Source organism: Delphinus delphis, chromosome 10 (assembly GCF_949987515.2).
Source record: "Delphinus delphis chromosome 10, mDelDel1.2, whole genome shotgun sequence".
NCBI lineage: Eukaryota > Metazoa > Chordata > Mammalia > Artiodactyla > Delphinidae > Delphinus > Delphinus delphis.
This window is the reverse complement of record NC_082692.2, coordinates 23,524,551-23,546,496: the sequence shown is the minus strand read 5'-3', so window position 1 is coordinate 23,546,496 and position 21,946 is coordinate 23,524,551. Positions and strand designations below refer to the sequence as shown.

The 21,946-nt window shown below is 55.6% G+C and overlaps 2 protein-coding genes and 1 long non-coding RNA gene across 4 annotated transcripts; 1 reads left to right on the top strand and 2 right to left on the bottom strand.

The window, feature by feature from the left end:
- Nucleotides 1-18: 18 nt before the first annotated feature.
- Nucleotides 19-14,678, bottom strand: LOC132432599 (complement C4-A-like). Its single transcript, XM_060023240.1, has 41 exons — nucleotides 14,542-14,678; nucleotides 14,199-14,400; nucleotides 13,804-13,996; nucleotides 13,535-13,605; nucleotides 13,362-13,450; nucleotides 13,073-13,155; nucleotides 12,793-12,889; nucleotides 12,517-12,622; nucleotides 12,272-12,404; nucleotides 11,057-11,172; nucleotides 10,770-10,946; nucleotides 10,470-10,652; nucleotides 10,154-10,339; nucleotides 9,824-9,982; nucleotides 9,431-9,557; nucleotides 9,181-9,255; nucleotides 8,707-8,904; nucleotides 8,505-8,616; nucleotides 8,342-8,412; nucleotides 7,937-8,076; nucleotides 7,619-7,828; nucleotides 7,322-7,373; nucleotides 7,131-7,220; nucleotides 6,772-6,981; nucleotides 6,517-6,592; nucleotides 6,206-6,362; nucleotides 5,992-6,105; nucleotides 5,725-5,896; nucleotides 5,278-5,510; nucleotides 5,035-5,202; nucleotides 4,606-4,665; nucleotides 3,694-3,787; nucleotides 3,430-3,616; nucleotides 3,222-3,312; nucleotides 3,014-3,088; nucleotides 1,515-1,617; nucleotides 1,289-1,378; nucleotides 1,108-1,206; nucleotides 857-940; nucleotides 442-574; nucleotides 19-296 (listed from the first exon to the last, which is right to left on the bottom strand). Exons 1-41 carry the CDS (start codon nucleotides 14,604-14,606, stop codon nucleotides 155-157), a joined length of 5,223 nt encoding a protein of 1,740 aa, XP_059879223.1. The 5' UTR covers nucleotides 14,607-14,678; the 3' UTR covers nucleotides 19-154.
- Nucleotides 14,679-15,278: 600 nt separating this feature from the next.
- Nucleotides 15,279-21,826, bottom strand: STK19 (serine/threonine kinase 19). Of its 2 annotated transcripts, XM_060023248.1 has the most exons (7): nucleotides 21,619-21,826; nucleotides 21,326-21,462; nucleotides 17,558-17,653; nucleotides 17,129-17,268; nucleotides 16,181-16,278; nucleotides 15,922-16,069; nucleotides 15,279-15,720 (listed from the first exon to the last, which is right to left on the bottom strand). In XM_060023248.1, the coding sequence occupies exons 1-7, from the start codon at nucleotides 21,716-21,718 to the stop codon at nucleotides 15,675-15,677; spliced, it is 765 nt and encodes a 254-aa protein (XP_059879231.1). In that variant the 5' UTR covers nucleotides 21,719-21,826; the 3' UTR covers nucleotides 15,279-15,674. The 2 variants fall into 2 exon arrangements, with proteins under 2 accessions (XP_059879231.1, XP_059879232.1); XM_060023249.1 differs by lacking the exon at nucleotides 17,558-17,653.
- On the top strand, nucleotides 17,188-21,258 carry LOC132432606 (uncharacterized). The gene is made up of 3 exons (XR_009520947.1): nucleotides 17,188-17,292; nucleotides 17,571-17,693; nucleotides 18,259-21,258. It is a non-coding gene; the product is annotated as an uncharacterized lncRNA (long non-coding RNA).
- Nucleotides 21,827-21,946: the final 120 nt, after the last annotated feature.

The following is a 21,946-nucleotide window of genomic DNA, read 5'->3' as shown; positions in this document are numbered from 1 at the left end:
AGTGCTGGAGCTACACACTCACACTTTGCTGCCACAGGCCTTTATTGAGTCCCTGGTGCTGCCTGGGGCTGCGTGCCGGGGGCCGGGCGCGGCAGCGATCCAGGCGTGATCCTTCCCTGGCTCCGGTCCTCTGGGGAAGATGGGAGGGCAGCCCTCACACCTGGCAGCCCTGCATGCCGTACTCCTGGATGAAGCTTCGGAGCTGGGCACAGGCTGCCCGCTGGCGGGTGCTCTGACACAGGCGCTCCGAGGGCATCTCCTCGATCCAGCTGTTCGAGTCCAGCAGGTACTGGGGGCTGCAGGGGCCAAGGGGCAGGCAGCAGGGGTCAGGAGGATGGTCAGGTGGAAGAGCCCAAGGCACCTGGCTTCTGAGGGGACAGGGGATCCGTTCCCTCGTGAGGTGTGAGGAGAGCAAGAGACCGAGGGGCCCGGAGAACTCACTCTCCCTTGAGGTCATGGGTGGTCCCGTCCAGACCCATGATCAGATATTTTTTCCCAGGTTCCAAGTGAAGGCGGCAAGAGGCTCGAACCAGGAAGTTTCTGGTCTGACCAGCAGTGGCCTTGGTATCCTTGGCTGAGGGGAGAGCGTCCACAAGAGTCGTCAGAGGGGAAGAGAAGGGGCTGGACAGCGCTGGGGCCAGGGGCTTTGCGCCGAGCCTCTCATTTGACCCTCACCGCTCCCGACGGGGAGGTGCGGCTGCTTTCCTGTTTATGGACAAGCCCAGAACTTCTAAGAGGCCGAGGGGATTTGGGCTCAGAATGGCTGAATTCTCACTATCCCAGGCGCGAAGGCCCCAAAGCCAGAGCTCAGCTCTTCTGTATCCCTCCAGCCCCGCCCACTTATCTGTCTCCTCACTGAAGTGCAGGACTTGGATGATACTGGTCTCAAAGAGGCGGAAGGCAGCTCTGCTGTCTTCTCGGAGAACCTTAACCTGGAAGCCTGTGGGGGTTTAGGAGAAGGGAGGGAAGGTTAGTTAGCCCGAGGCTGAAGGGCTGTAAGTCAGTGCAGAGCAAAAAGGCTGCCCGTGGCCCGAGAGGAGCAGGCACAAGCAAGGAGACCCTGAGGGTGGCCCAGGGCCGGGCCGGGGCCCGGGCGGGAAGACTGACCGTAGTCCACTCGGGGAAAGTAGCAGGCGAACTTCATCCTGTAACCATCCATATCCTGCCGCCCCTTCTCCAGGGCCCGGCGCTGTCGAGGGCACTTGCCTGAAGTCGGGGGCCCAGATGAGCGAGTGCAGGCCCCAACCATGCCGCCTCCCCACCCCTGCCCCTGGGCCCTGGGTCTCACCTTCAGCACACTGGCAGACGTCACCAGAGCACAAAGTGGACAAGAGTTTGCTCTTAGTTGGTGCCCCGTAAAACACAGAACATTTGTGCTCTGGAGAAAAAGCAGACCGGGGCGTTAGGGCGCAGTCCCCCCTCTCTGCTCTCCAGTCCCATGGAGCCGCAGGACTTCCCTGCCACCCTTCCCTGCCACCTATCCCAAACCTCCCGAGTGTCCCCGGTGTGCTCACCAGGGTTGTAGTAGTCATACAGGACGGCGCTGGCTGGCTGCACCAGCCCCACGGCCACGTCCTGCACAGCTCCGAAGCCCACGCACTCCTGGGATGTGGGGACCTGGCGTGGGCGGGGGGAGGGCGGAGAGGTCAGGCACCCACCTCTGGGCCCTGCAGGCTGCTCTGATGTATTTCCTTGGCCTGTTCAGTTCCGGTTGATCTTATCGTCAGTGTCCTTCACAGTTTGTTACCTTCCAGCCTCCGGATTTCTAGAAACTGCTCCCCAAGGTCTCTGGTGACTTCACTGCCCACGTGGTGACCTCATCCCAGTCTCCAGAGCCCTGGGCCCCTCTGCAGAGTCTCAAATCATGGACACATTCTCCATGAAACGCTCCCTAAGCTCGGGGCTAGCTTCCGGACCAGCCCAGATTCTGACCTGGTCACTTCTGACATCCCTCTCCCTCCCCCCCAGAAGCACAGTGCCCAGCCCTGGCCCTTCCCCTCCCCTGCGCTCCCCTGTGGAGGTCTCACCACTCCCTGGCTCTCCCCAAACCCTTCAGACTGGCGATTCCCGAACCCAGCTTTCAGCCTTGCTCTTGCGCTGGGATTGTTGCAGGATGTGTTACATTCTCCAAACTCCCTCTGCCTGCCCTCCAAACCCACTCGGCCTCTGGACAGCCTCCCTTCACTGACACAGCGGAGGCCTGCCTCATCTGCCATAACCCGACAGCAGGTGCTCCCACGCGGCCCAGCCATTCATGTCCAGGCCCAGAGCCCTCTCTTCGTGCCCACGCTGGTCCAGTCCAGCCTGGCATCCCGCAGGTTTCCCTCCTAAGCTGCGTGGTCAGCAACCCGACTTGCAATCCTCCTGGCTCCTCATTTTCCATTGTGTCCAACCAGACTCCTCTGCCTGGCTTCTCAAGCTAATAGGGTCTGTCCCCTCTGCACACACAGGGCAGGAGGGTCTCCCCTGACCACAAACACTTGGCTAATGGTATCACAGCATTAACACGCCTTTTGCACATTTTCTCCAAGATGTTACAGGAAATGTTCAAAAACAACTTTTGAGGGCCGTCAGAGGGTTGATAACTTTGTGTTAGCCAGATAAGGCTGTGGAAAAACAAAAACAACTCGTCTAGGACCACCATCACTTTGAAAAACAGAATACACTTTAATATCAAAACAAAACAAACAAACACAAAAACCGGGAAGGGAGACAACAACAAAAAAACAAAAGCAGCCCCTCAAGTTGAATCAGCTCAGCTTTACAAAAGGCTCACCCCAAGCACTGGCACTGGCCCCCAAGCCACAAGTGGCTCAGCCCCTGCCCGCTGACAGGCAGCAGGGAGCCTCCCCGGCCTCTGCTCTGGCCACTCCTGTCCTGTCTCCCTGCTCACATCATGAGTTCTCTCTAAGCGCACTAGACGCTGGTACAGCTGCCTCCTGGGAAACCTCTTAACACGAGCTCAGAAAACCCGGTGCCGTATGTGCCCCCCTCTGTCACCCTCCTTGCTCACCGAGTCGAAGTACAGCAGGACGTGGGGCCCCTCGGTCTCAAAGTGACTCATGTAACGGTCAGAGAGGGAGGCCAACTGTGGGGAAAGGGAGCTGGTCACAGGGAGGTAGCCCTGGGCCCCCCTGCACTGAGGGGCTCAGCAGCTGGGGTGCTGCGGGGACGGCGCAGGGCTCTCGAGGGCACAGGGGCCTCTGGGTGTCTGGCCACACCTTCTCCAGGTCCGCCCGCAGGGCGTGGAATCCACTCAGGAGGGTGATGTCTGCAATGGCCATGCCCGACAGCCCCACCTTGCCATTCCGCCTGTGGAGACACATGCCCTGTCGTCCGGGTCGCCGTGTGTCAGGCTGTAGACACCCAGCCCCAGCCTTGGGCCAGCCCACAGCACCCCACTCAGCCAGTGCAACCCCCAGAGCTCACCAGATGCACACGGTGTACTGCACCCTGGATTCCTGCTCTTCAGCCACCTTGGGGGCCTCCCTTCTGCGGCGGCTCCTCCGGCCATCAAACAGCTGCAGGGGCGTCACGAGCTGGGAGTGGGCCCCCGGGTCATCCCTGGCCGGAAGGTCCTCGTACTCATAGTCCTCGTAGTCCTCGTTGGCTTCCACTGAGCGGGGACAGCACCGTGGCTCAGGCCTGGCACCAGCCCCGCAGGGACCCACGGCCTCTGACCCCAACACTCACTTGTGTACTGGACGTGGCCCACGACCGTCACTTCAATCTGAAGATCCTGGCAGGTCGTGTTCTTCACGTCCATGACATTGTAGGTATGAAGGACCTGGCTCAGCAAGGGGTGGGGGGAGGACACGGGACAGTTGGGGCCACAGAGCTCTCTCCAGAGCCACACCGAAGGGCACCTCCCTGGGCTAAGGGATCTGAGGCCTTCAGCCCCTTCTCATCCCCATCGCAGACCAGTCCAGGAATGCGAACGGGCCCAGGTGTTGGGTTAGACGGTGAGACAGAGTGGGGAGTGGGGGCCTGGCCTGGGGGTGAGCACGCTGGAATGGAAAGTTCAGGAAAGGCTTCCGACCGAGGCTTGAAGGAGGAGAATGAGTGTGTCACGTGGGACAAGCAGCAGGGGAAGCACATTCAAGGGCAGGAGACCTGTGTAGACGGGTGGATCTGGCTGGCTGGGGAGGTGGGCAGGGCTGGGGTGAAAGCAGAGGAGGAGTTACTGGGGTCATAAGGAGGGGCTGGGGCTGGGGGGGCACTAAGATGGCCCCCAGAGTGGCAGCTGGGCTCCTGTAGGGAAGGGACTCCATCAGCCAGATAAGGGGACCCAGGAGGAAGGAGGAGCTTGGGGCACAGCCACGTCTGAGGTGCTGTGGGACACAGGGGCCCAGAGCTCAGGGGAAAGGCTTGGGCTGAGGCATCGGGTGTGTTCAAGCATCAGCATCAGGGGGGTGAAGGGGACGACAGGCACCCAGAGAGGGTGGAGACCAGAGCGAGGGGGACCTGCCCAGGACGGAGCACAGGGAATGCTACCCCAGGTGTCTCTTCCTCCCTCCCCAGCCGTGAGGTCTGCCGGTAGGTCTCCCACTGAACAGCCCGGCTTCACCCTGCTGGGCCCGGGCGGGCAGTGCTGCCAGCTCTCACCTTCAAGGTTCCTTTGCTGTTTCCTCCCACCTTCACATTAATCTTGCTGCCCAAGGGAAACTTTTGGAAACAGAAAAGGGAAAGAGACGTCACAATGGCACCCTGTTGTTCCGACTTATCTCCTCCCTAAGAGCAACCCCACCTCCTCTCCCCAGCTTTCCACAACGTTTCACCTTCACCTGCATTATCTCACTGCCATCTCCTAAAAACCCCTGTCGGGTAGACTCTGCACGTTTCATTTTCAGATGAGAAAAATGAAGCGCAGAGGCTAGGTGACTTTCTACAGGTAGCAGAGCCAGTAAGTCTTCCCACAAAGGTATCAGAACCAGGTGCCGGGGGATTCTGCAGGGGTGGGGGACAGGGGGTGGCTTCTGGTCTGGCCGAGGCAGGCGCAGGTGTCCTGGCGACCCAGGGGAGGGAATGGTTCACCTGCAGCTCCTCCTCCAGCCCCTGAACTTCGTGGTTGGTCAGCTGCAGCACATGGGACGTGAGTCCACTGTGGCCCACGGAGCTGAGGGTCACGTTGAGCCCCTTCTCCTCGGTGGTGTGGGCCGCGATCCAGTATGCAGACAGGGCATCCAGGGCCATCACCGTGTCCTGCAGAGGATGGGCCAGGACTCAGGCACTTGGTCTCAGGACCACCCACCCCCAGAGCCACAGGGCAGCCCCTACCTGGGTGCTGCGGAATCCGCCTTGGAAGCTGCCCTGGCGGGTGAGCCAGGATGCAGCCTGGTCGGCCAACTCGCCCTTGCCCTCCCAAAGCAGCAGGTGTAGAAGGCCGTAGGCTGTGGTTTCAATCCACAGGGCCGGGGCCTGGGGCACGGGGTCTGCCGGGCTGTGAGGAGCCACGGTGGGTGACAGGACATTGCTCTGAGAACTGGGGACTGAGCCCCAGTACAGGTTATCTGGGAGTGAAAGGAGACCCACAGGTGAACAGGGGGAGGATCTTAGTTGCCTGGCCCTTTGACACTCCCCCGTCAGGCTCGCCTGATTCTACCCCAACCATCCCTGCTTATGCTCTGATCCCCTCCGGGTGTCCTCACTCATTCAGTTTCTCCCTTTGGACACAGGGGTCTCAAGGTTCTCCAAGCCCCAGGCTCACTGCCAAGGCCCCCTTACCGCCAGTCTCCTGGGCCATGGCCATGAGGTTGTTGTGGGCAACATCCCGCAGGTCCTCAGGAGCCTCAGTCAGCGACAGGGCGTAGGCCGTGATGGCGGCTGCGTGGGACCCCAGGAGCCCAGAACCTACTTTTGCCCCCAAGAAGGTGTTTGCCCTTGAGATGGAGTCTTCCTGGAAGAAAGTGGGGAGGAAGGTCTGCGGGCTGGACACCTGGATTCCTGAGGAGAAAGGGGATCAGCAAAGGGCACACACGTTGGGTGCCTTACCACTCTCTTCAACTGCTCTGAATTCTTGTCCGGGAAGACAGCCAGCCCATGATGAAGGGCGATGACCACAAAAGCTGTGAGCGCCACAGTCTCATCATTTCCCACTAAGCCCCCCTGGTTGAAGCGGGGAGAAAAGGAGACGTCGACCAGGAGGGGGAGGGGCAGGGAGCGCCTTCCCTCCTGTGCTCCGCGGCCCAGCCTCCCAGCCCTGTACCTGCATGTCCCTGTGAATAACTGGATGGGGGTCGTGGAATGACCCATCAGCCAGCTGCTGCAATAGCAGCCACTCGGCCGTCTCCTGCAGCTTTTCAGGTGAGCCGCCCACCTGTTCCTGGGCCAAACTCAGGATCTTCAGCACAAAGGCCGTGAGCCTAGAGGGGAGGAAGGGAGGGCTAGGAATAGGGACTGGTCCCTGTAGGCGACGTGGCCCCGCTCCCCCAGGCACCTGGTTATTTATTTACCCCCGCATAGTACCCACCTCTGCCCCACCAGCCCTGAAACCCAGAACCACTCTCTCAAGCTCACCAGGTGCTGCTGTCCCGCTTCAACCAGGCCCCATAGGAACCATCTGGTTTTCGAAACTCCTGGATCCGCGTGTAGCCTTGGAGAGGAGAGGCAGCTGCTCAGGGGACACTGACTCTCCCGCTACTTGTGCCGAGGCCACGCTCCCCTCTTCCACTGGCTACCCCCTCCCTTGCCCACTCTAGCCACCCAGGCTGCCCATCTTCCATTAATCGTCCTCTCCTGGCCCCCATTCCTGCTTCCCGCTGCACCCAGAACCTTTCTGGATCAGATCCACAGCGTGGTCCTTCATCTCGGGGGGCAGCATGCTCCACTGCTCTGTCTTGTCCAGGTAGCGGGAAGCAGCCAGTGTTGGAGCCAAGAGGACCATGGTTTGTTCCCCGCAGCCCTGGGGAAGCCTCAGGAGGGCGGCCATGCCTCCCGGTGACAAGGCCCCCTCAGAGCCCAAAGTGTCCAATGGATCTGAGGCTATAAGGGAGGGAGAGGGTTACGGATCAGAGAGCAGGGCTGGGGGCCCAGGGTCAGAGGGTCATGGAGTCATGGGATCAAACAGGGGTCCGCAGGTTTCACATGAATCCAAGGGTGGCCACTGGGAAGGGACCGGAGGACACTCCCACCTGTGACTCTAACAGAGCTCCTGAAATCTCCATCAGGGATAATATTGGGATCAGAGATGCCAGGAATTTCCAAGGTCCGGCCTCGGGGGTCTGGGGAGATGAGGGAAGTTGGCAGTCTGTCCTGCTGTCCATATCCCCTGCCCCCTATGACCCCCTTAGGACACTGATGGCTGGGCGTGGGTGTCACTCACCCAGGGGGTTGAGTTCATAGACAATCTCCTCCCTCTGAATGGCCCCTTCCTTCTGTCTCGGAGGAAACATAGCTGTGAGAGATCACACAGGCTAAAGCCTGCCCCTCCCAGCGCAGACTCCTCAGGACTTAGAGTTTGAACTTCAGGGACAGAGTTGGATCAGAATCGTAGGAGGTGCAAACAGACCAAAGCATTGGGTTTGGGTGCTAAGCCTCTGGCCTGGCCAGCAGGGAGGGTGCCAGAATGGGGGGTAAATCTGGGAGCCCGGGGACCTAGATTCAGAGGTGTTCCACTCACCTCAATTTGTAGGACCTTAGATACTGCGTCCCCCACAGGGAAATCCAAGGATCCTCGAGCCACCACTTTCAGGGACACAGCAGCGGCCGCTATGGGCACCACAGAGAAGCCAATGGGCCGGGCAGAGCCCGCAGGGACCAGCACCTGCTGGGCAAGCCCTCCGCCCCCAGCCAGGCACAGCCCCTCCACTGGGGACACGTGGACGCTCACCTGGGGGCAGGAAGACAGGAAGGGCCAGCCCAGTTAGGCTCCCCACCCTTCACCTGCCCCAGGCCCACCTCCACCAACACCGTGTGCTCAGCCCCCGAGGGGCCTCACGGTCATATCTGTATCCAGGTAGTTGTAGAGGACAGGCCGCAGCTCGAGCTGCTCAAAGCGGCGGACGGAGACGGGCAGGCGGAGGTGCATGTGGAATTCACGGAACACTCGGAGCTGGGCCGGGGTGGCCACACACAAGCCTGATGGAGAGAGGGGGCACATATGAGAGGCCTGCAGGCATCCCAGCCGCGGATCCCAGCAGTGAGGGCCGGGAGCTGCCCCAGCTCCCCCCGCCCCCGTCACCCCACCCCCGCCCGGCCCTGCTCTCTGGCCTCGTAGCCCTGGCGCATGGGGTGCAGACTTCTCCAGGTCTCTGCTCCTACTAAGAGCAAAGGACTAAGCAGGGAGCCTGGGTCAAGGGGGCATGGAAGAGGGAGGCCACCGGCCCAGGCAGGGTGACCGCACCTGTGCTTTTGGACAGGCTCACGCCATGGATTTCCCACGTGGTCAGAGAGTCCGGGAGCAGCTGTCTCAATCTGCGTGGTGGGAAAGGTGAGAAGCCCTGTCACATGCTGAGCCGCCCCAGACACAGCCCAGAGACAAGGCCGGGCCCACCACATGCCCTCACTGGGAGGAGTGGTCCACTGCTTCCACTTTCCAAAGCCAGTTCTCAGGGAAGAAGCTGCGCACAGGGATGTCATCCTCATCGATCAGGTCCTCCTCCTGCAGGAGCTCCTTGGCTAGGGACCACAGTGCAGGGCCATGAGGAGGGTGCCGTTCTGCCCCTCCAGGCGCCCCTGCCGCACCCCCAACCCCACTCAGCCCCTTACCTCGAGCAAGGCCCACCTGGCCCCTCGCCCGGGCCTTCTTGCGCAGGCCCTCAGCAAACTGGCAGCAGGACAGGAAGGGCCCCCGGCAGGCCGGCTGCTGCACACGGGCCACCCGCTGCTCACAGGTGCGCGCCATGGGCAGTCGCGTCAGCCCGTCCTGGCAGCAGCGCTTGGCTATGGGGGAAGCGTACTGGCCCACTGCAGGGCCAGGTGAGGGTGGGCACAAGGAAACAAAAACAAGACACACCTCTTCGCCCAGCCTGACCTCTACATACACAAGGACTCTGAGAGACTGGGAACTCAAGAGAAGCCAAAGGAGAGAGCCTCTGGCCCACCCACCTTCGACCCCAGAACTTGGATCTCTGGCCCCGACACCATATCCTGGCTCTCTCAGGAGCACAGGAGCCAAAAGGCAGACCCGCACCTGACCCGTGGGCCCAAGTGTGGAGAGCTTCACAGGCACCCACAACTCACGCTTCTCATGAATCTCCTTTTGGAAGTTAACATTTCTCTTTTTCCGGACCTTTGTCTCCTTGGGACATCTTAGACCTGGTAGAGAGCAGGACCGCAGCCAGCTGAGGGGTGCAGGGCCTCCCACCTCCCCTCCTTGCTCCCCTCTCCCGGTCCAGCCCTCCCCACCCCTCCTCTTCCTGTCTTACCCCCTCAGGCCCCTCATTCTTCTTCATCTTCCCACCACCCACTCCCCTTCCTCCTCTGTTCTCACTCTTTCTGACTGGGGTCAGTTGGTCTCCATCAGAAAAGGCCAGACCAGCTGCCTCGAATGTCTGAAGGGCACTGTCCCCACCCCCAGGACCACAGCCAAGGTCATAGCTGTTCATAGCTTCGAAGACCTGGAGAGAAAAGGCAGAGATGTTGCAGAGACAAGAGTGGCTGTAGGCACGATTGGCCACTCAGCTGCAGGTGAGAGGGCAGGGTACGGACAAGTACGAGAGACACAGAGAGTGGGGAAACAGAGGCCACGGGGGCCAAGGCTTCAGGGAGGGCTGGGATGGGTCCATGAGTGAGATCGACCTGCTGGCCCAGGGCCCAGGGCTCAGGGCAGCAGGAGGGTGAGCCATGGGCGGGAGGGAGGATTAGGGAGAGGGGCTTGACAAACCTTGACCATGTCGAGGGGTTTGTGGGACTTGCCGCCCACAGCATACAGAGCCATGTCCACGGCTCCCAGGGCCACCAGGGCTGGAGAATCTGTTCGCAGGTTGAGTTTTACAGTGTCCCCAGGACGATACTCCTTGCTACCATCCACGTTCAGCTCCAGCTGGCAGAGGCAGGAGGTGGGGGGCAGTCAGAGTAGGGAGAACTTCCTTTGGTCTTGTGCAACTTCAGTGTACCCCAAACTAAATCCACGCCCTGTTTGCAATCACCCTGTCTTCCTTCTCTCTTAACCCCCCCGGCATATACACACACCATCTCTCCCGATGCCAGTTACCTTGCCCTCACAGCCCCTAGCCTGGACGTCCACTCGCAGAGAGTTGGCCACGGGGACACCCCCATGATAGTAGAAGGCCACAACGTGGAAGGAGGGTGCCAGGTGATGGTCCACAAACACGGAGACAGAGGTCAGGTCCCTCCTGGGCTCTCGATGTACAGACACGATCTGGCCCCGGGATACGATCTGGGGCGAGAGCAGTGTCTTCTTCACTGCACATCCTCAGCCCTGAAGCCGCTACCCCACCCCAAGAGTTCTTTCCTGCCTGAGACCCTCCTGCACCCCTGTCCTCCTCTGCAACCCAGCTCATGCATACCATGTAGTAGAAGTGAGAGAAGCTCCCACTGATGCCCACGGCTCGCAGGTTTAGGTTAAGAGTGTCCCTGACTTTAGGGGGTCGAGAATCCAGCCTCTCAATGGACAGAAACCCGGATCTTCTGGACAGGGGGGCTTTCACGGTGAGCTTGCTTATGGCAGAATAGGGGGAGCCTGCAGACACCTGGAGAGAGGGGCAGGGGTGGCAGGGTCAGTGGCAAGGACCCAGGCACCCAGCTTCTCCCCCCAGCCTGGGAACCCTCTCTCCTAGCCCACCCTCTCCCTTGAGGGGGAATCCTACCGAGAGCTGCACTTCTGAGGTGGTCTGAGGGACAATAATGGGAACAACGACTTGGCCGCTCTCGTCTGTGTTCTGTTGAAAGTCCCGGTTTTTAGAAGTAGATCCAGAAGACAACTTAGCAGAAACTTTGACAGGAATGCCAGAGGCTGGTGAGCCTGACATGTCACGGACCAGGGCCTAGGTAGGTGGGAGGGGCGGAGGGAAGAGCACAGTCAGTGAGACCCTGTGCCCTCCTGACCACCCCGCCCCTTCCCCCCACTGCTCATCCTCCCCCTTCCAGAAGAAACCTGCAGCAGGAAGGGGGCCCCAGGCACAAGGTGTCGCTTGGTTTTGCTTAGATCCAAGGAGAAGGGAGATGACACGAAACGCCAGGATGTGAGCTCTGCCTCCTCCAACTCCCCTCCTGCAAGACACAGGGCGGACAGAGGTGGAGACAGAGACCTGGGGAGCGAGGAAAAGTAGAGCCCGGGGCGGCGGGTGGTGCTCAAGTGTTTCCTGCCCACAAGGCTGAACTCTTCAGGGCACAAGACGCCTCCTATCCATCTCTATGTTTGCTGAGGCCAACACAGGACGCAGCACACAGATGGTGCATAACATGTGTCTGCTGGGTGGATGGGTGGATGGATGGGTGGATGGATGGATGGATGGGAGGATGGATGGATGGATGGGAGGATGGATGGATGGGAGGATGGATGGATGGATGGGAGGATGGATGGATGGATGGATGGATGGATGGATGGATGATGGATGGATGGATGGGAGGATGGATGGATGGATGGGTGGATGATGGATGGATGGATGGATGGGAGGATGGATGGATGGATGGGAGGATGGATGGATGGGAGGATGGATGGATGGATGGGAGGATGGATGGATGGATGGATGATGGATGGATGGATGGATGGGAGGATGGATGGATGGATGGGTGGATGATGGATGGATGGATGGATGATGGATGGATGGATGGATGGGAGGATGGATGGATGGATGGATGGATGATGGATGGATGGATGGATGGGAGGATGGATGGATGGATGGGTGGATGATGGATGGATGGATGGATGGGTGGATGGATGGGTGGATGATGGATGGATGGATGGATGGGAGGATGGATGGATGGATGGATGGGAGGATGGATGGATGGATGGGTGGGTGATGGATGGATGGACGGATGGGAGGATGGATGGGTGGATGATGGATGGATGGACGGATGGGTGGATGGATGGGTGGATGATGGATGGATGGATGGATGAATAGATGATGGATGGATGGGTGGTTGGGTGGATAGATGGATGGGTGAAAAAAAATACATTGAGACGGGGAAGCTCCCCCTTCCCCAGAAACCACCCAGAAATCAGTTGTAGAGATATAGTCTCCTGGGTCTTTCCTGGCTTTGCGTCTCAGATGAAGGGAAGAAGGGTGGTGTTGGTGCTGGAGAACAGAGGGTCAGCTCAGAGGTCAGAGGCGAGGGTCTGGGGTTATAATCAGGGGAAGCCACTAACCTGGAGACTCAATGATCGCTGCTGCAACATAGAGGTGCAGCCCTGGGAGGTCGTTAATATTAATATTAAGTTTCTCCAGCACACCCTGAAACTCAGCCTTTGGGAGGGAAATTCGGCACTGGCCATCTACCAGCTGGGGCAAAGAAGAAGACAGGACAGGGAATGAGACTTGAGTCTCCCACCTCACCTCCTCATCCTCCCTCCCTCTCCTCACCTACCCATGCACCCCCCACGCTCCTTCCTACCTTGGTCTGATTCTCCAGCCCCCGAAGGAAAGTCTTTTTACCGTCCTCACCCAGGAGCCCAAAGCGCACATATGCCACCCCCTGCACTGGCTTCCCGTAGATGTACCTGCCACCACAGAGAGATTCGGAGGAGGCTGGGCTGAGGGCTGGAGGAAATAATGGAACAGAGGGAGGAGGCCCGGGGCAAGGGAGGGAAGTGGGGCTCCATAGCACGTTCATACTGAATAGGGAGCCCTGGGAGCAGGGCCCAGCGTGAGGGACCGGCGGGGGAGTTACCTGGCCTGGATGACTACTTGGATTTCACTAAGAAAGCCAGGCGTTGCCAGGATGTAGGGCTTTTCCGGAATGATCTTCACCTCAAAGTTGGGAAGGACTGACCCAGGGCGAACGGAGGGCAGGTCAGACTCTCGTGAAAGGACCCTTTAAAACTCTCCTCCCCTTTGGGCTGTGGCAGCCGCATCACCCTGCCCCTGCCCTGCAACATCCCCTCCTCTCCTCCCACCCTTTATTCCTTGCAGAAAAGGGGCTGCTTATCCCTCGTGTCTCCAGTTCTCACCATATTTCTTCACCTCAAACTGGGTGCTGCTGTTGGAATCCAGGCTATCTGAGAATCGGGCTGAGATCTTCCAAGTCCCTGGCCTGAGGACAGATAAGGGAGGGACTCAGCCCACTTGTGCACGAGGCTCACTGAGAGTCAGTAACCAGGTCCCTAGGAAGAGGACTGCAGGGGTGAACCAGAGGCTCAGGGAGCTCAGGATTGGACCGTGTGTTGGAGGCAGACAGCTGGGGGAAGCGGGAGCTGGGGAGGTGTAGGTGGGGGCGATCTGCAGGAGTGGGGAGCTCACTCTGAGATGTCTGGGATCACAAAGTCATCCTGGAAGATGGAGGAGGGAACATACACCTCCTTCTTCCGCACACGCAAGCCACGAGAGTTCTGCGATGGGAGTAGAAGGGGTCATGGTTGGAGGTCAGATCAGCAGCCCTCGCCGATCAGGAAGGTCAGAGGTCAGGGACTCACCTCCACCGTGACCGTGAGGGTATCAGTGGACGGGCGCATCTTCTGATCCAGAGCAAAGATTCGGTATCGAACTGGAAATGGAGGGCGGGGAGGTGAGCAGGAGACCATGGGCCAAGGGAGGGTGGGCCCTGGGCCCCTCATCCCCCCCAGGAAGCGACGGGGAAGAGAACAAATATTTGCAAAGCGGCCTTCCTGTGGGGCACTTCGGGGTTTCTCACTCAAGGGGCTGGGAAGAAGTGAAAGGTAAGGGCCCTGGGGCTGAGACTCACCCCGCTGGCCAGGGTTATAAACGGGCTGGTCAGTCTGCAGAAAGAGGTGTCCCCGGCGAGAGGAGAATAACAGGTTGACACCCTGCCTGTCTGTCTGTCTGTTTGTTAGCCACGGTGACTGGGCCACCAGCTGGACCTCGGGGGCTCTGTGGAGGAGATGGAGGCGACAGTCCTCCGCGCCTTTCAGGGAGGTCTGTCAGGAGAGGGAACAGGAGTGGGTCAGAGCCAGAGCAGAAGGAGAGAAACAGAGACTGAGATAGAAACAGGGAAGACAACTCGGGGGGGAAGGGGGAAGGGAGGGGGGCCGGTGAAAAGACAAAGATGTTTACAAGAAGACAGAGGAGGACGGAGTGGGAGGCGCTGGGCAGCAGCAGGAGGGAGTGGCGGCCAGTTACCGGGAGGCTGAGGAGGATGAAGTCTTTGTCTGAGCTGAGGCTGAAATCCACCTTTGGGGAGCAGAGCTCATGATGTGTTGTGGATGGGTTTCTCAGGAACACTGATCCACTCACTACCTGTCCTGAAGGAGCATCCTGGAGCTGCACACCGACTGACAGGGGGACCCCTAGGTGAACCACAGAAGGAGAAAACAGGAGCAACCTGGGAAGAACAGGTGAGGGTCAGCGGCCAGCCTCCCCTCAGGCCCCTCCACCACCACCCCTGAATCAGGTCCCTCTGCGCCTGCTCTCCCCTCGCCAGCCCTGGCCCAGCTCGAGCTCTCCAGCATCCTGTGTCCAGGACCTGGGCTTCTGCAGAGACAAGGCGAAGAAGCCAGATGCCCAGATCAGCCCCCAGAGGAGCCTCATGGCTGGAGGACCCAAGAGGGATCAGACCCGTCTGTCCGCCTGCTCGTTTCTGGTAAACTTAGGGCTTGGAGCAGAGTTGACTCTGGACCTTGCTCCTCCCCTGGCCCAGCTAAGCCGGGAAACCACGTGACAACCAAGAATTGCAACTGGCCCCAGGCCCAGTATTGGGAGGGGGGCACCCTGGACACCTGGGTCTCTGAGGGAATCTGAAGAAATCATGGCCCAGAGACTCAGTCCTTCCCTGTTAACCCGTCTCATCCCAATGCCCTGGGCACCTCCACCTACTGCATGTATCTGGGCGTGTGTACGCATATAGCATACACACACGTACGTAGGTGCAGGAGGGCCCCGCATGGCTCAGCAAGCGGCTGGAGACACGTGGCTCCTTTGTTGGTCCCACCAAACAAGGTACTAAGAGACTTGCCTCTTACTAAAACCCCCATAAAAATTGAACTACGCTAGGCTTTTGCTTTTTGAAAGCCTCTAACAGAAATTCTGTGGTTTCGGAGATCAGGCACACCCTCAGCATGCCAGAGGGGGAACTGACCTCAGTGTCCCTTTTTAATCTCTGAACAATGAGGCAAAGCTCAGGCCCAACTTTGGCTTTACCTCTACCCCCAAAACGAGGTGCCCGGACACACGTGTCACATTAAACAAAAGACATCCAGAAAATATCACAGGGAGAAGTACTTTATTTGGCAATTTCAACCCAACATGTAGGGAAAAGAACCCTGTCCTCCATTGGCAGCCTCACCAGAAACCCCTCCTTCCTATCCCAAGACAGAACAGTGGCAGCACCTTGCTGCATGAAAGGCAGCAGCCATGGCCTTGGCGCCGTTTCTGGCTCCACCTGCATGAAAGGGCAGAGAAGCATCGCCCAAACCCCCCACTGGGTCAGAGCCCAGGTAAACAGCAGCAGTCACATCTGACCCTCTGCAGAGACGCGAGCCCAACACTCATCCTGGCTCCCAAGCCTTCCCAAGGTGACCCTGTCTCAGCCGGGGCAGCCAGCACTCCTGGGCCCCTTGCTCCCCACGCCGGGGAGCTGTGCAACGACGAGCAGAATCCTCATGTCTCTGGCAGGCGGAGGAGGGTTCCAGAAGTGGTGGAGACACTGTGCAAGAGAAAGACAAGGCTGGAGCCAGACACCTAGGCCTAAGGTCTGAGGAGAACTGAGTCTGGCCGAGGATGTTCCCGGGTTCCAGAGAACGAGAGAGGAGCTGGGCTCTGCTAGTGAACGAAGCGCGAGTGGGGAGAAAACCCAACCTTGGGTCATTACACCGCCATCTGCCAGAGGCGGGGGGGCAAGACTCACCAGTCCACCAGCTGGGCCCCAATGAGGTCATGCACATGGTAAGCGAGGCCGAGTCGTGCCGCGGCAGGTGCCCGCCGGCCCAGGAGCTCTGAAAGGAGCAGCTCCCGGTACTTGGCCTTTCGGACCATACCGAGTACAGCCTGGCGCCCTGGAGGAGAGGTGGCACGGGAGAGGGGAACGGTGAGTAAGGCCTGGAGGCCTGAGGAGTCACCAAAAAGTGTTCTTGAGGGGTTGCGGGCCTGAGCTGCAGACAGGATACCTTTAACAAAATATTTGATGAATCTCCCAGCTCCAGGCACGGCTAGCCACCAACTTCCAGCATCTCGGACAGTGAGGACCCCGGCATTCACCAGCTGCCTAAGAAGGGGGAGATGAGGCATTCGCTCTGAGAACCCTCTCTCCTCCCGGCCACTAATGTTTGGACACTAAGTCTCCAGAAGCCTGGGCACCCAGGCAAAGGGACTGGATGACAGAAGCCGAGCCTGGAGCAGTTCTCTGCTCACACCACGCTGCTCAGTGCCCCGTGCCCTTGCTTGCTCTGTTCTCCTACCTGGCTGCCCTCCCCCAACTCTTTCTTCTCCTGTTATCATTACATGTTCACTAAAACAGCTCCTCCTCTCCGAAGCCCTCCTTGACCACACGCCCTGACACACTCTCAGTCCCACCACCAGGGGAGAAACAGAGGCCTTTCTCCCGAGCTCCTGCCACTTCCTACGCACACCCCACCATAGCTCTTCCCACATCTTACTGAAAAAAAAGTTTATAAAATGCTTTCATGTATACCATGGGTTACAAAGTAGGGAGCTGGAGCCAGACCCAGCCTCCTGAAACGATATTTCTATTTAGCCCTTGCCCAGTTGTTGTTCTTTTGAATGCGAATGCTTTTCGGGCATCACGGCTGCTACCATTCTCTATTCCCTTGGTCTCAGCATGATTCCCATCAGGCATTTATGGCTCCTGCCAGGCCTCTCTCTCTATTTGATTAGCCACCCAGATCTCTTAAATTGTAGTCCAGGGCTCTTTCCAAGGCCCCAGATGGGAGAGGCCTCTTCTCTTGGGGGCGGAGCACAAATTTAGGTCATTTTGTTAAAAAGAAGAGTCAGCGTTTTTAACAGGTTCACCAGAAGAAAGAGGACAAGGCTGGATGGGACTGGAGGGAGGTAGGGAGGGGCCAGATGCCTGATTCTGTTGGTCCCGCAGGTCTCACGTGATTTCTGGGTCCCTGAAGCCAAAGGTCTGAATCATTTGGTCCTGCTGGAAGCTAAGGTCACTACAGGCTGGAAGTACTGAAGCCAGAAACTTCTGCACTGCACCAGCGTATGGGCGGCCATCACAAGCCTTGAGGACCTGGAACCAGAAATGAGACACAAGGTCTGGTCCCACCTTCACCCCCAACTGACCTCTATCCCCAAGACAACATTTCTCTTCCTATGTTTTTCCTTCTAATCAGGTCCTTCTACCTCTCATGCTTTTCCTCTTCCTCTTCTTCCTCTCCCTCATACCAATACTTACCAGAGACCTGTGCCCTCTCTGTGAGATGTGAGGTGGGGGACTTGCCTCTCTTCTTTTTATTTCCATTCCCTAATTTCCCTGTACCCCCTCCCCTGGCCCCCATGACACACACAGTCACACGCACTCTGGTCCTATAGTCCTCAGTGAAGATGATTCCTTGGGCGTCCAAGTCGAAGCCTAGTTGGATGATTCTGATCTCCCCCTGCTCTTGAAGCGCCTTCTGTCTCCACAGAGATGACAATGAAAAGAAGGGTGTCAGGGTAAGATGCTCTGCTATACTCTGGACACCTGTGCAGGGAGATTTTGTTTGCAAGTATTGGGGAGTTTTTTTCCTCTAAAAAACTAAGGAAAAATTACGGGGAGAGAGAGAATCAAGTGGATCACCAAATAGTCTCTTCCAATTAGTCTTTCACCCACTCACCTTATCAGTTATCTGTTAAACAATCAATACATATTTTCTAAGACCAATCATAGGCAGACACTAAGATAAAATAGTGATTAAGACATGGGCCCTGCACTCAAGGATTAACAGTCTAGATTTTGGGTGGAGAAGGTAGAGAGGAATATGGGATAAAATGTTTAAAACAAATAAAAATAAACCAGGACTTGTGTTTCTAGGAATATAGCAAGACTAACTCACCCACTGAAAATTAAGTAAAATGCTGCAAAAAATATTATTTAAAAATTGTTTAAGCAGTAAAGAGCTCACAAGATAATAAGGAATTACCAGACTAATATAATATCTAAGTGAAAACAAGAACTCATAGAAGTAATTGGGGGACTTCCCTGGTGGCACAGTGGTTAAGAATCTGCCTGCCAATGCAGGGTACACGGGTTCAAGCCCTTGTCCGGGAAGATCCCACATGCCACGGAGCAACTAGGCCCGTGCACCACAACTACCGAGCCCGCACTCTAGAGCCCTCGAGCCACAACTACTGAAGCCCGCGTGCCTAGAGCCCGTGCTCCACAACAAGGGAAGCCACCGCAATGAGAAGCCCACAACGAAGAGTAGCCCCCGCTCACAGCAACTAGAGAAAGCCCGCATGCAGCAACGAAGACCCAACGCAGCCAAAAATAAATAAATAAATGAACAAAATTTTTAAAAAAAAGAGATAATAAGGTATGGGAAGTATTTGAAGAGCCAATAACAAAATCACAAAAGTACATTAATCCAACTCGTATAAACTCACAGAATAGACAAAATAGTAATCAGTGAGGAAATGAAAGATTTCAATAATTTTAGTTACTAAGAAATTAGTAACTGAATAATGCACATTCTTTTCAAATACATAGAATATTTAGCAAAACTGACCACATAGCACAAAGCATGTCTCAATAAGCTTCAAATGACTGAAATCATATTGTGTACGTCCTATGGCCATAATATCATTTATGCCAGAAATCATTAACAACAAGGTAATTAGAAAATGTTTAGGAAGTAAGACACACATTTCTAATCAACCCAGTAAGTCAAAGAAAAAAGTCACAAAGGAAATTAGAAGATATTTTGAAATGAATGATAATGAAAACATATACCAAAACTTGACAGATGATATAGATATATATCTATATATGTATATATATAGATAGATATGTAGATATATCTATATATCTATATATATATCTATATATCTATATATATATAGATATATATCTATGATATAGATATATATCTATTTCAGAACTTAGGGGGAAACTACAGTCTGACATGCATCTATTAGAAAAGAATAGAGGATAAAAATTAATGGGGAAAAAAAGTAAAATAAACCCAACAGTAGAGGGGAAACATAAATGAGATGGAAAACATGCATGCAAGAGAGAGCAACAAAGCTAAATGATAATTCTTTGAAAGATTATTAAAATTGATAAACCCTGGTGAGACTGACCAAGAAAAAAGGGGGAAAGGGGAACCTAGAAAAAGCAGATAACCAACATAAAGAATGAAGAAAGGATCATCACTCAAGATTCTACAGACAATAAAATGAGATTACAAACTTTATGCCAATAAATTTGAAAATTTAGATGAACTTGACAAATTCTTAAAAAATACAATTTCTTCCACTAGAATGGGCAAAATGGGATATATTCATAGAACGGAAATCTATGAAAATGAATTAACTATAGCTACATGTAACAACTCGGATGAATCTCAAAAATATTCATCTAATGAAACAAGATGTAAATAAATACATATGGTATGATTTTGTTTATATCAAGTTCAAAACTAGGTAACTAAGCTATATAGCTTATGGATAAACATATAGATGGCATAAGGAAAACCAAGGGAATGATTATCATACCAGTCAAGTATGTCACCTCCCAGGGACTTAAGACATTTTGAGCAGAGAACGATTTATGTGGGTTATTGGTCGTGTTGTACAGTCTGACTTGGGTGACGGTTAAGTGGGTATTTGCTTTATAAACATTCTTTAAATTGTGTGTGTTTATATTTTCTTTTGTGCAATTTTAAAGCTTTTCTAAAATTTAAGCTAACACCAATAGGTTAAAAACAACAAATACTCTATAAGGAGTGGTTCTAACTTGCTTCCTTAAGAGACTGGAGCTAGTCTCCATCTTCCTTTTCTTCTATTCTTTCTTCCTGACAGGTTGCCAAGTGCTAAATCCAACTGGATATTATTTTACTTGACCTCATCACAGACCACCGCCTTGAATCACAGGTTCTAACACTGCCACTGAACCACAAATTTTAAGGCACATTAAGAATCACTTGGGGCAGTAGCTTTAAAATGTAGATTCCAAGGTCCTACCTCAAGAAATCTTAATTCATTCGCACTGAGAGAGTCCCAGGAACCTGTAGTTTTGAATAAGCAGTCCAGGTAATTTGGTACATGTAGAACTCAGGACATACTCTGAGAAACACTGCCTTAAATGCTGGTATCTCCCAGCATTGGGAATTTGGCTCTCTTATCTGTCACTGCAAACCTGGGGTCCTTAACCTTTTGCCTCAGAGGATCTGTGAAACAATCCCCTGCCCCCCCAAATTGTACACATGCCATATATATATATATATATATATATATATATGCATTTTTCTGGAGAGAGCCATAGCTTTCATTGTTTTCTAAAGTTTGTGAAAAGGTTAAAAACTGCTCCTCTCCTCCCTCTTCCTATCAATCTCATCCATATCCACAGACTGAACAACTGCTCACATCTCGATGACTTCCAGTTCTGTATGAGTGGCCCAGAATTCTCCAAACCCTCACCCAACTGTCTACTGCCCAGTTGCCTTTGGATGCCCCACAAGCACCTCCAACTCAACTTGTGCAAAATCAAACACATCATCTGCCCCCAACAATTCAATGTTCTCCTACTCTATTCACTCCACCAACTACTCAGTCATCCAGAAAATCCGAAAGTTATTCTGGATTCCTCCCTCTTCCCACTCTCCACATTCCTCACCCATCCTCTCCCTCCCTATACACTGCCCTCATTTAGGCCTTCACCTGTTCTCAGCTGCAATATCTTCCTAATTGATCTCCCTACCTCATCTCACTGCTTCCAATCCATGCAAAACACCGTTCTCTCTCCTGTTGAACATTCTCTACCAGCTCACCGCCTTCGATGGAAGATGGAAATACTGACGTACAAGGCCTGTCCTAATCTGACGTCTGCCTGCATTCCTAGCGCTGTAGGCTCGAACCACGCACGGTGACTCAGTTTCCCCAAAAGCTTCGCTCTTCCACCTTCATGATTTGGCATGCTCTCTGTAGCATTCTCCTTGGCACCGCAGTGCCTGGCGCAATGCCTGGCCCAGAAAGACCCAACGCTTGCTGAATGGCAGAATAGCTGGTGGACCGAGTGATGGGGAGAACCTCGTAAGTGCCCGCAAGGCACGGAAGCGCCTTCGGTCGGTCGCTCTGACGCCCCTCACCAGCTGCCGGTCAGCCACCGTCCGGTCGGGCACTAGGCTGTACACCTGGCTCCTCAGCGCGATGGGCGGTAGCGCATCCTCAAACAGGACTCGCGGGAACAGCCGCAGTAGCTCCGCAACTGCCGCACGCGCAGACCCTGGGAGGAGAGACCGGGTCACTGAGACGTGAACGGGGGAGGGAGAAGCGGGGGTACGACCCTGGGGGTGCTGTTGTCCCAACATACAGGGTTACCAGAGGTGAAGCCGCTCCCACCTGGGGGTCTTTAGCCTCGCCCCGGGGTTGCCATAGTTACCTGACTCTCCCCGCAAAGGATCTGCCTCTACATCCCCTCCTTCCCGCCGCCTCTTCTGTCCGAAGGCCTCCGGGACCAGGCGATGCCTCTTCCGGTTCATATCCCGGGATCCTGTGGATGCGGGGAAGAGGTAGACAGATACTGAAGGAAGAGAACACGAAAATAGTCATCCGGCGCAGAGGAGTGACGCACGGGCTCCCTGGGCGTCCCCCCCTTCGAGACCAGTCAGCCCGGTCTTAATAGGCCGACGTAGTGACGAAAGGGGCGTCAACTTGTCATCCCTTTGGCCCTTGCTGGGAGGGGCGGTGCCAATACAGATACAAGCGCC